Source organism: Canis lupus, chromosome 19, assembly GCF_003254725.2.
Source record: "Canis lupus dingo isolate Sandy chromosome 19, ASM325472v2, whole genome shotgun sequence".
In the NCBI taxonomy this organism is placed as follows: domain Eukaryota; kingdom Metazoa; phylum Chordata; class Mammalia; order Carnivora; family Canidae; genus Canis; species Canis lupus.
In genome coordinates this window covers 13,078,697-13,091,652 of record NC_064261.1, presented here as the reverse complement: position 1 = coordinate 13,091,652, position 12,956 = coordinate 13,078,697, and the positions used below count along the sequence as shown (strand labels likewise).

At 33.4% G+C, this 12,956-nt stretch overlaps 1 protein-coding gene across 21 annotated transcripts in view; it reads left to right on the top strand.

Annotated features, from left to right (window-relative positions):
• The window catches only part of LARP1B (La ribonucleoprotein 1B), a 130,042-nt gene that overhangs the window by 95,326 nt on the left and 21,760 nt on the right, over nucleotides 1-12,956 (top strand). For 19 of the 21 annotated variants that reach the window (XR_003125434.3, XR_007403883.1, XR_003125437.3 and 16 more), the window contains 2 exons: nucleotides 9,104-9,315; nucleotides 9,767-9,873. Coding sequence is in view for 16 of the 21 variants with exons in the window: in XM_025420593.3 (XP_025276378.3) it covers nucleotides 9,104-9,315; nucleotides 9,767-9,873 (319 nt within the window). In the remaining 5 variants the exon portion in view is untranslated. Of the gene's footprint in view, nucleotides 1-9,103; nucleotides 9,316-9,766; nucleotides 9,874-12,956 lie in introns of those variants that run through there. The other 2 variants (XR_003125439.3, XM_025420597.3) reach the window with 2 other exon arrangements.

The window sequence follows — 12,956 nt, the reverse complement described above, 5'->3', positions numbered from 1 at the left end:
ATGTTAGTCCATCTACACCGTTACAAAAGGCAAGATTTCAGTTTTAAAGATGGCTGAGTAGTATTTCATTGTATAAATGTACCGCTTCTTCTTTACCCATTCATCTGTCGATGGACATCTGGGTTCTTTCCATAGTTTGGCTATTGTGGACATTGCTGCTATAAACACTGGGGTGCAGGTGGCCCTTCAGATCACTACACATTTGTATCTTTGGGGTAAATCCCTAGTAGTGCAATTGCTAGGTCATAGGGTAGCTCTATTTTCAACTTTTTGAGGATCCTCCATACTGTTTTCCAGAGTGGCTTGTGCCAGCTTGCATTCCCACCAACAGTGTAAGAGGGTTCCTCTTTCTCTGCATCCTCGCCAGCATCTGTCGTTTCTTGACTTGTTAATTTTAGCCATACTGACCTGTGTGAGTTTGTGGTTTTCAGTTTGTATTTGCCTGATGCCGAGTGATGTTGAGCATTTTTTTTTAAGTGTCTGTTGGCCATGGATGTCTTCTAGGGAGAAATGACTGTTCATGTCTTCTTCCCATTTTGTGATGGGATCATTTGTTCTCTAGGTGTTGAGTTTGATAAGTTCTTTATAGATTTTGGATACTAGCCTTTTCTCTGATATGTCATTTGCAAATATCTCCTCTCATTCTGTTGGTTGTCTTTTGGTTTTATCAACTGTTTCCTTTGCTCTGCAAGAGCTTTTTATCTTGATGAGGTCCTAATAGTTCATTTTTGCCTTTGTTTCCCTTGTCTTTGGGGATGTGTTTAGTAAGAAGTTGCTGCAGCTGTGGTCATAGAGGTTGCTGCCTGTGTTCTTCTCTAGAATTTTGATGGATTCCTGTCTCACATTTAGGTCTTTCATCTGTTTTGAGTCAATTCTTATGTATGGTGTGAGGAAGTGGTCCAGTTTTATTATTCTGCATGTGACTGTCCAGTTTTCCCAACACCATTTGTTGAAGAGACTTTTTTCCATTGAATATTCTTTTCTGATTTGTCAAGGATTATTTGACCATATAGTTGAGGGTCCATTTTTGGGTTGTCTCTTCTGTTCCATTGATCTGTGTGTGCCAGTACCATCCTGCCTTGATGATTACAACTTTGTGATAGAGCTGGAAGTCCAGAATTGTGATGCCATCAGTTTTGGTTTTCTTTTCCAACATTCCTTTGGCTATTCAGGGTCTTTTCTGGTTCCATACAAATTTTAGAGTTATTTGTTCCAACATAATAAGTTGATGGTGGTTTGATAGGGATTGTATTGAATATATAGATTGCTCTAGGTAGTATAGCATAAAGAAACACACTGAAAATAGTTTCTACATTCCTACTAAAGGAGTAAAATATTTCTTCTCAGTAAACTGTGCAAAGTCTGTGTTTTATAATCCTTTGAGTAACCATTAAAATAAATTATAAAATAATTATACAAAAAAGGCCATATATGGCCAAACTTTCCATAGGAAAATTAAAATTAGAAGAAAAAAAACTACAGATAATCCAGAGAGGGCAGAAAAAGGAAACAGTTGCCTTTTTTTTTTTTTTTTCTAATTTCGTATTATTTGTTCTTCCAATCTATGAGCATGGGACCTTTTTCCATTTCTTTGTATTTTCCTCAATTTCTTTCATGAGTGTTCTATAGTTTCCTGAGTACCAATCCTTTGCCTCTTTGGTTAGTTTTTTTTTTTTTTTTTTAAATAAAGATGTGTTTATTCATGTGAGGCACACATAGAGAGAGCCAGAGACACAGCAGAGGGAAAAGTAGGCTCCCCAATGGGAGCCCAATGTGGGACTTGATGCCGGATCCTGGGATCACACCCTGAGCCAAAGGCAGACACTTAACTGCTGAGCCACTCAGGTGTCCCTCTTTATTTAAGTTTATTCCTACATTATCTTACGGGTTTTGGTGCAATTGTAACTGGGATTGACTCCTTAATTTCTCTTCCTTTGGTTTCATTGTTAGTGTATAGAAATGCAACTGATTTTTGTGCACTGATTTTACCTCCGGCCACTTTACTGAATTTCTGTAAAAGTTTTTGCAATTTTAGGGTGGTGTCTTTTGGTTTTTCCATATAGAATATCATATCTGTAAAGAGTGAGAGTTTGACTACTTCTTTGCTGATTCAAATGCCTTTTATTTCTTTTTGTCTGATTGCTGAAGCTAGGACTTCTACTATTATGTTGAACAGCAATGGTGATAGTGGACATCCCTGCCGTATTTCTGACAGGGAGAAGCTCTCAGTTTTTCCCCATTGAGAATGATAACTACCAAGTATATTCTAAAGAATTTGAAAGGAGAATATACATATCAAGATATTTACCATTTCTCTTGCTCTTCCTCTACTTTTGATGTTCCACATTTCCTTCTTATGTCGTTTCCTTCTGTCTGAAATATTTTCTTTAGCAGTTCTCTGAAGGTGGTTCTGCTGGCTATTTGTCTTAGTTTTCCTTTGTCTGATGATGTATTTATCTAACCTTCATTCCCAAACAATGTTTTCACTGTGTATAGTATCCTCGATTGACAGTTCTTTTCATTCAGCACTTTAAAGATTTATTTATTTATTTGAGAGAGAGAAACAGAAAGAGAGTGGTTCATGTGAGTGGGGGAAGAGGGACAGAAGGAGAGGGAGAGAGCAAGAGAGAATCTGAAATAGACTCCCCACTGAGTGCAGCGCCCAACAACGATGTGGGGGCTCAATTTCACAACCCTGAGATCATGATCTGAGCCAAAACCAAGAGTAGGATGGATGCTCAACAAACTGAGCCATCCAGCGCCCCCTTTCAGCACTTTAAAACTGTCATGCCACTTCTTTCTGGCTTCCATGTTTTCTTATTTAAAAAAAAAAAAAAAAATGTCATTAAATCTATACATATAATTAGTTCTTTTTCTCTAGCAACTTTCAAGAATTTTTATTTGTCTTGAATTTTCAGCACCTAGGTGGGTGGTGTGTCTGGGCATGGGCTTCTTTATGAGGTTCTCTCAGTTTTTTAAATCTGTAATTAATGCCTTTAGCCAAACTCAAGAGTTTTTGGCTATTATTTCTTTAAAAAGTTTTTTTAGCTTTGCACTCTTTCATCCATTCTAGACCTTTTGTTGTCCTATTACAGATTCCTGAGGCTTTATTAATTTTTTAATTGTTTTTTTCTCTGCTAAGGATAAATGCTATTGATTCTGTTTTTAATATATTCTCTTTATCTCTTATTGTAAGCAATTTAATTATGATTGCCTTGGTGTAATTTTCTTCGTGTTCCTGCACTTGGGGCTTTTGGGTTTTTGAATCTGTGTGTAGATGTGTTTTTAATCAAATTTGGAAAAATTTCAGAATTATTTAAAATTAATAGTTGACATTTTAAATTTTTATTTTTTCTGTACTTCTTTTCTGTTTCCTTTTCAATTACAAGATCTCAATTACACGTATATTAGGCTACTTGAAGTTGTTCCATGTCTCACTAATGCTCTCTTCTCTCCCTCCCTCCCAACGCCCCCGGTTTCTTTTCTCTCTCTGTGTTTTGTTTGGGTTATTTCTACTCCTATTTCTTCAAGTTCATCTCTTTTCTTCTGCTGTGTCTAATATATTTTTATATCCATTCAGTGCATTTTTTCCCCTCAGTGTTTATTTTTTTCTTCTCTAGAAGTTTTGTTATTGTTATCTTTATCTCTTTTGATATGTTTATATTTTCCTCTACCTTATTACAACTACATAAAATGTAGTTGTAATAACTTCTTTTGCAGCAAATTATAAATCCAGTATTTTGATATCTTTCTGACTCTTCAGGTTCAGTGAATATACATTATGAGTCAAAACTGGCGTGCCATATAATCTAATCTGGCCATACCTTTATTACATGTGGTCTGTGGCTGTGTTACAGTGGCAGGATTGAGTAGTTTCAACAACAACTTTATAACCTGAAAAGCCAAAATTATATACAATCTTGCATTTACAGAAAACATCTGCTGCTTCAAAGGCATTGTATTTATAAAAGAAACGAAATTGCTGGTCCTTATGTAGCATTTTTTATTATCATTCTTCATTGATCACCAATAGCGTAATATTGAATACTATTAAAGGCAGTTTCTATCTATAAAAACAATACATACTAGGGACAAGGTTCATACGGTTCAGGTATGCAGCTGTGCAAAGATTTGATTTGGCAGTAAAAATTTGGGATATGTTAAGTAGAAGAATAGTTAGCATACCCCTTAGTCCATTGGTTCTTAAACTTTAGCAAGATTGCATTCACCTGAAGGGCTTGTTAAAACAAATTAAAGGACTCTGTACCCAGAATTTTTGGTTTAGTAAATGGAGGTAGGACCTGAAAATATATACTTCTAACATGTTCCTATGTCATGCTGATGATGCTGGTTGGAACTATACTTTGAAAATCAGTACTTTTGCCTAGTTCTCTGAAATATCACTCTGAGAAACTTGTAGGAAAATTGTATAATAGACGGTTACAATTGAGGTTCCCTGAAGAGTAGATGAGCTGGGTTTGTTTTTTGTTTTGTTTTGTTTTTAAATAGCTTTTTTGAGATACGGTTTTACATACTAGAACTAACCCATTTGTGTATTGTTTCATGAGTTTCAGTAACTTTGTATAGTTTTTATACAGTAGCACCACAATACAGTTTTAGAAAAATTCATCATGCTAGAAAGTTCCCTTATGATCATTTGCAGTCAGTCTCAACACTGAACTTCAGTTTGAGGTTACTAGTAATCTGCTTTTTTTGTCTCTATGTTTTTGCATTTCGTAGAAATTTCATATAAATGGAACCATATGGTATGCTGTCATGCATCCAACTTTTTTCAACTAATATATTTGAGGTTAATCCATGACATTGCTCATATTGGTCCTTTGCTTCTTTTTATATTGATAAATAGTATTCTATAGTATGTACATAATACATTTTGTTTTTCTATTCAACAGTTGATATTTTTATTTTTTCCAGTTATTGCTGTTATGAAAAATAATTTTTTTAAAAAATAATTTTTGAACATTCTTGTACAAGAGATGCCCCATCATTTTGATTAAGAAGTATAATATCCAGATGATACTCATATTTCATCCTAGGCTTATAGTTGATTAAAAAAAAGTTAATATATTCTTGTTCCCTAATTACTTATTTCTAGCAATAAAATTTTTATATCTACTGTAAATATTTTACATATTTGTGCTTATCTTAACCATTTTTGATAATTTTATCTCACAATATTTTAAATTGGTATATAGATTGTAAAAATTTTGTAAAATGTTTCTTTTGAGATAACAGTCTATAGGTTTTAGTCTTCACAAAATTGACATATCTGCTATTATTGGTGGGTAAAATTTACATGTAATTAAATCTGGAATAAAATAAATATAAACCTGAAAATAAACTTGATTTTTAATATGGAAATGTTGGATAAAATCAGAAGTCGAGGGGGCTATTTAATGAACCCCCAAGTAATTATGTTACCAAATTTTTTTTTTTTTTTTTTTTTATGTTACCAAATTTCAACAATTGTTAATAGTCTGACATTCTTTTTTTCGTCTGTACCTTGTTCCCCATCTGTTTCTGGTATCTCATGTTGAGTCTCATTTCATTCAAATATCATTTCTTCTGCAAATACTTCATTGTATATATGTGCAGCTTATGTTTGGTTTTCCCTGGTGTCTGGTATGTACTTTTTCAAATTGGTTGTTTAAATCAGGGCCAAAAAAGGTACATACATTCCACTTGATCGATAGGACAATTAAGTTACTCTTAATCTGTAAGCGTTCCTCTTGTTTTTCCATGCCAATGACTTGAAGAAACTGATTAATTTGTCATAAGATTTTTTATAATCCAGATTTAACTGTTTGTATCTTCATATCATTCAGTATGTTCCTTTATCTCCTCTATTCCATATGAACTAGTATTTAGATGTGGAAGATTTAGTATATTCAGGATTTTTATATTTCTGGTCACAAGACTATTTCTTAGAAGGAGTTATTTACTTCCAATTACATCATATACTGTATTTAGGCTCTCTTTTACTGCTGCTATGATTGATCATTATTAGGTTTAAATGTTATTGGCCTGATCCACTCATCATAAAGTTTCAACTTTTTTTTCTAAAGACTTTTTTAAAGAACAGCTCTAGGATCACAGTAAAATTAAGACTAAGATGCAGAGATTTCCCATTTTCTCCCTCCCCTGAGCTTACATGACTATTACCCATCTAATGAAGGATGCTGCTTCCTCATAGCAATATCCCACATCAGAGTGATACATTTGTTAGAACTGATGAACCCACACCAACACATCATTATTACCCAAAGTTCATAGTTTACATTAAGGTTCACTCTTGGTATTGTACATTTTTTTGGGTTTTGACAAATGTATAATGACATGTATCCACCACTATAGTATCATACAAAGTGAAAATCCTCTAGATTTCACCTATTCACATTCCTCCCACCATCCCTCCAACCCCTAGCAACCATTGATCTATTGTTTCAATAGCTTTTCTTTTCCAGAATATTGAATAGTTGGAATTGTACAGTATGTAGCCTTTTCACATTGGCTTCTCTCACTTAGTAATATGCATTTAAAATTCCTCCATGTGTTTTCATAGTTTAATAGCTCATATGTTTTTAGTACTGCATAATATACAGTATTGTATATTGTCTGGATATACCATAGTTTTTTCATTCATCTACTGTAGGATCTTCATTGGTTCCAAGTTTTGGCAGTTATGAATAAAGCTACTGTACAAGTTTTTGTGTGGACATAAGTTTTCAGCTTCTTTAAGTATGTACCAAGGAATGGTGATTCCTAGATCATATGGTAAGAGTATGTTTAGTTTTGTACAAAACTGCCAAACTGTCTTCCAAAGTGACTATACCATTTTGCATTCCCACCACTAATGAATAAGAGAACCTGTTGCTCCATATCCTTGTGTGCATTTGGTGTTTCCAGAGTTCAGGATTTTGGCCATTCTCATAGGTGTGTGGTGGTATTTGATTTTTATTTATATTTCTGTGGTAACATGTGATGTGGGACATCTTTGCCTGTGCTTATGTGTCATATGTATCTCTTCTTTAATGTATCTGTTCAGATTTTTTAAATTGGTTTGTTTTCTTTTTGTTGAATTTTAAGAGTTCTTTATATATTTTGGCTAATAGTCCTTTAGTAGATATGTCTTTTGCAAATATTTTCTTTTAGTTTGACTTGTCTTTTTCTCTTGCCAGTGTCATTTGTGTATCAGATGTTTTTTTTTTGTTTGTTTGTTTTGTTTTTTCATTTCAGTGAAGCCCTGTTTATCAGTTGTTCCTTTCAGGGATTGTATCTTTGATGTTGAATCTCCCTTCAACATTTTACTAAATGCTTTTAAGAGTTATCAATGAATATTCCCTAGATCCTCTATTTCATTAGAGTTGCAAAATAGTAATCTTCTAATTCTATCATACCTTCTGTATTTTTTAACTAGAATTCTATGAAGAAGAATATTATTTTATCAACACTTTCATTGCTCTGAAGTTCAGTCTTCCCAAGGAAGGAAGGAAAATTGCTTATTTCTTGTATTCGGTTTATCAGTTTTTAGAAGAGTTAAGTTTTGTGCCCTAGCAACTTACAAATGTGATTAAGTTTTACGGTACCATTATGAATTCACAGAACTTACTTATTTGACATGTTTAATCAATTTCTATCATTATTTTTAGTGGTGAGAGTACTTCATTTTTGACTAGTGGGGTCCACTGAAGTTTGCTGCTGTATCCTTATGACCTATTCTAGGTTCTTTTTTCTTTTTTAACTTCACTGCTTTCTGACTCAGGATTTCCCAGGCTGATATTATACTTTGTGCTCCAGACTATATCTCTTTTAGAGAACCAAATCAATGGGAAGTGGAATTTGGAGACCATAATCTGGATGTTAGCTTACTGTTATTGTTCCTAGATCTTTACATATTTCTTTTACAGAGGTGCTGGATTTACATATTTTTCAGTGTATGATCATAGTTTTATCCTTGAGATTGCATAACTTTTATGTCCAAGGAAAATCTGTATTAACACAACTCAGTTATCAGTCATTTGGTTGGTATGTTTTTTTCTTAGCACTATCGTAGGCATTAGTATACAAATAAAGATTATGGCCCTTGTTTTCAGGGAACCACTGGGACTTGTTCTTAGCATCTAATGGGATAATATATAAGAAAATAAATTTTAATTAAAAATTTAAAAATTTATTTATTTATTTATTCATGAGAGACACAGAGACTGAGAGAGAGAGGCAGAGACACGGGCAGAGGGAGAAGACACAGGCAGAGGGAGAAGCAGGCTCCATGCAGGAAGCCTGATTTAAATCCTATTAGAAAAATATTTAAACGTCTAAACAAAACCTAGTCTTAACCAGGGTATTAGATTGCTAAGACTTTTTCATGCTGCTGGTGGGACTATAAATCGGTGAAACCATTCATTATTGAAAGGACCTTGGCAATCAGTACTCAGTAAGTCAGAAGATACATGTGTCATTTTAGTCAACATTTCCATTTCACATATGAGCCCTAGAGACATGCTCACATCTATCTGTACAGAGGGACATGTTTAACAATGTTCATTGCAGCATCTTTGATTATACCAAAAATTTAGAAATAATATAAATATATATCTTCAGGAGAATGGATAAATTTGTGTATAGTTGTATAACAGCATAATATTCTGCAGTAAAAGTGAATAAACCAAACAAAGCTATATGAGTAGAACTTGAATAATCAGGTCTCGAAATATGATTGTAAAAGCTTGTAAAAAGATACATAGAGTATGATGTCATTTGTGTAAAGTTAATTATGCAAAATAATGTTATTACGTATATGCATATAATAGATAAAAATACCAAATTTGAAAGCTTAGTTGTCTCTCAGGAGGAAAAGTGAAATGGGATTGGGGAAGGTTATACAGTGGGCTTCAGCCTATTTTTTTGTTTTAAAAAAGTCAGAAACAGATACAGCAAAATTAAAATCTAGTAAAAGCTAGGTGATGTGCAGACAAGTGTTTTTTATTCCTACATATTTGAAATGTTTCTAATGAAAAATTCTTTTGAGCATAAAATACTTTCTTAGCATCTAAGTACATTGAACTAGCTTTTTATTTTGCAGATTTGAGTGATGAATCAGCCCAGAAGCTGTTTGATGTTTCAGGAATATCTTTAGCAACATTGGCCCATTCATTGCCCACAGCAGTTCCAGAATCTCCTAGAATTCATCCTGTGAGGACACCTAAAACACCTCGAACACCCAGGTTACAAGATCCAAACAAAACACCAAGATTTTATCCTGTTGTTAAAGAACCAAAAGCTATTGATGTAAAGGTACACAAAACAACCAGGAACATAAAGCCTGCATTGTATATCCTTTAATATTACAAAATGAGACTTTTTCGTTTTATCATATTTTGAAAAATATATATTTTAGATTGTAAGAATTCACTTAAAATTGTATTTTTACCATAGTGATGTTTTCTCAGGTTAAGGAATAACTTCTTTACAATTGTAGTGTAATTAATGTCAATCAGATGATATAATGAAGAATCACACTCAGCTGTATATCTTGTAATCCTTGTGTTGAAACCTAGCAAAGGATCTTCTTTGTTAAGTTTTGTAACTTGTATGTGAGATATTTGAGTTTTGTGACTTCATGTGATTTCATAATGTCATCCACAGTATGAAACTGTTTGAGCTGGTTTACAGTCAGAGGGTTTTAATTTACTTGTGAAGTTCACACTACTGAAATAATTGCAATGTTTGACTTCTTTTTCTTTAGAGTCCAAGAAAAAGAAAAACGAGACATAGTACAAATCCCCCTCTAGAATGTCATGTTGGTTGGGTAATGGATTCCAGAGATCACGGGCCAAGAACATCTTCTGTCAGGTACTATAATTGTCAAACATTGCTTTGTTTTTTATTTTAAGTTTGTTGAAAACAGGTACTAATTAGACATTTGGAATATTTAAAACTTAATTATATTAATAAATAGTTTTTAAAATGAAGCCAAAGGTGGGGAAATAAGTGGGACAATTTTCTAATAAGTACATTAAGGAATAATTGAGTGGGACAATTTTTTTTTCCCATTTAAACCAGTTTTTCCACAAATGTGTTCTCTTAGATAAAAAATACTTAGGTTGGGCAGCCCGGGTGGCTCAGCAGTTTAGTGCCACCTTTGGCCCAGGGCCTGATCCTGGAGACCTGGGATTGAATCCCATGTCAGGCTCCCTGCATGGAGCCTGCTTCTCCCTCTGCCTGTGTCTCTGCTCCCCCGCCCCCACTCTCTCTCCATGTCTCTCATTAATAAGTAAAATCTTTAAAAAAAAAAAAAAAACTTAGGTTTATGTAAGATTCCAGATTCTCAATAGTATAGTATGTTCTTAGTGAGTTAATATGCTAAACAACCCATTCAAACTATATAAAGAATATGGAAATAAAACACATTTTTATTTTGAGATTTTTCCTTTTTACAGGAAATAACTTAGATTAGCTGATTGTTAGTAGTAAGTGCTTTTTTTTTTTAGCTTGAATTTCTTTTAAAAAGCCTATTATTTACCTCAAAAGAGATGATAGAGAAAACCTTTGATATAGTGCCAGTTACATAATATAATATGGTATGTTTTGTCCTATACAGTGGATGCAGAGGTGATTTACTGCTAATTGCTTTGTGTTTCTTGTAAACCCATTTTGTGTTTATATAGATATTTTCAGAATAATTATCTGACCTACTTTCTAAAAGAAAACTTACCTTTAAGAAAAAATGTTTTTTGACTGATTACTACAAGGGAAAGATTAAATATTTTCATTCAAAGACAAGCTAGTAAGTTTATCATGAACTGAAAATCCCCGCCTCTGTCTTTCCAGTGATATTTATTTGATCCTTTTACATTTTGTTCTCATTATATTGTCCTTAATAAATAAAATGTGTATCTGTTTTTTGTATATCTATTGTATACATTTTGTGTTCTAAGTGATTTTGAGCGTTTATTTTCCAGGATATATATATATTTTTTAATCAGAGCACTATATCTAGAGATCAACAAATAATGGGGAAAGATGTTTAGTCAATAACTTTTGGTTTAGTTAGAACATTTAATGGAACATTTAGTCAGGAATATCTTTCTTACAACTCATTTTTTATTACATTATATCTTTTGTTATTAATAATTTATCTATATAATGATTTATTCATTCCCAGGCACCACTCCACCTTTTTCCACAAGTAAAATATATCAGGAAAGCAGGGGCTTAACATTGTGTTGGGCACTTTTCTAGGCACTGAGTATACAGCAGGGAACAAGATAATTACAGTCCCTGCCTTTCTGGAGCTTAATTAAGGGGTGACAGTCAGATATTTATAATAGTGAGTGTGAATTTTTTAAATTGACCTTTTTTTTTTTTAAGAGTAGTTTTAGGTTCACAGCAAAAATTGAATAGAAAGTACTAAGAGTTCCCTTATACTCCCTGCATGTCCTGCCTCCCACACCACAGCCTCACCCACTATCAACATTCCTATTTTTAGATTGTCTACATTGATGTAATTATGGATATGGTTGGTTGTAAATCTACCATCTTATATTCTATTAATCTTGTTTCTTCTTTGTTCTTTTTCCTTCTGTTTTTTTTTGGATCAATTGAGTTTTTATAATAATTCTATTTTATCTGTACCATTGGCTTCTCAGTTATCTCTCTTATTTTTTCTGGTCTTCTGTTCATAATATACATTTTAATTTAGTCTACTTTCAAATATTGTTATACGACTATATGTATAGCATAAGAATCTTAATACTGTAAAGTTCCATTTCCTCCCATCCTTTGTACTATGCTTTGTTAATTATTTTTCTTTAGACAGTTAGCTTTTAAGGCAAGCGACGTGAGACATTTTTATTTATTTATTTTTAAAGATTTTATTTATTTGAGAGAGAGTGCATGAGGGGGCAAGGGATGAGGGTAAGGTAGACTGCTTACTAAGCAAGGAACCAGATGAACAGACAATCTCTGCAGCTCAGTCCCAGGACCCTGAGACCATGACCTGAGCTGAAAGTAGATGCCTAACCAACTGAGCCACCCAGATACCCCAACATGACCCATTTTTAAAACATTTGCTCTATTTTTACCATTTGTAGTGCTCTTCATTTCTTGTACACGTCTGTTAACAGTGGATTCTGTCAACTGTTGCTAATCAAGAAAAGTTTTTTTCTGTTTTGAAAGATACTCTTATTAGGTATTAAAGTCTTTGATGGATCTAGTATGGGTATGGATGTATGCGTAAATATGTGTGGATACACAAGGGATTTATCCTGCTTGTGGTTCTCTGAGGCTATTGGATTTAAATTGTTTGTTATCTTTTATTTGGTTAGGAAGATTTTCATCTATTACCTCTTCAAGTATTTTTTGCCCTGTGTTCTTATTGTTCATTCCCTCTTCTTCTGGGGATCTAATTATGTATACATTAGATATTTGCTAATATCTCACAGCTCTTAGATGATCTCCTCTCTTTTTTTCTACTCTTTTTCTCTTTGTAATTCACGTTGGATAATTTTTATTGACCCATTTCCAGTTTCTTGACAACCTCCTTACAGGATTCTCCAGTTCTGATACTGTACTTCTTATATTTTATATTACCATTTGACTTTTTAAATATTTTATTTATTTATTCATGAGAGACAGAAAGAGGCAGAGACACAGGCAGAGGTAGAAGCAGGCTCCATACAGGGAGCCCAATGTGGGAATCAATCTCAGGACTCCAGGATCACACCCTGGGCTGAAGGCAGGTGCTAAACCGCTGAGACACCCAGGGATCCCCACCATTTGACTTTTTAATAAGATTTTTCTTTTTCCTATTGAAGTTCTATGTCAATACATGTTCTCTTTTTCCATGAGATCCTTCAACATATTAATCTAATCACAGTTATTTTGAAGTCCACCATGTGATCATGGCAATAGGTGGATCACCTTTGTATGTCTTG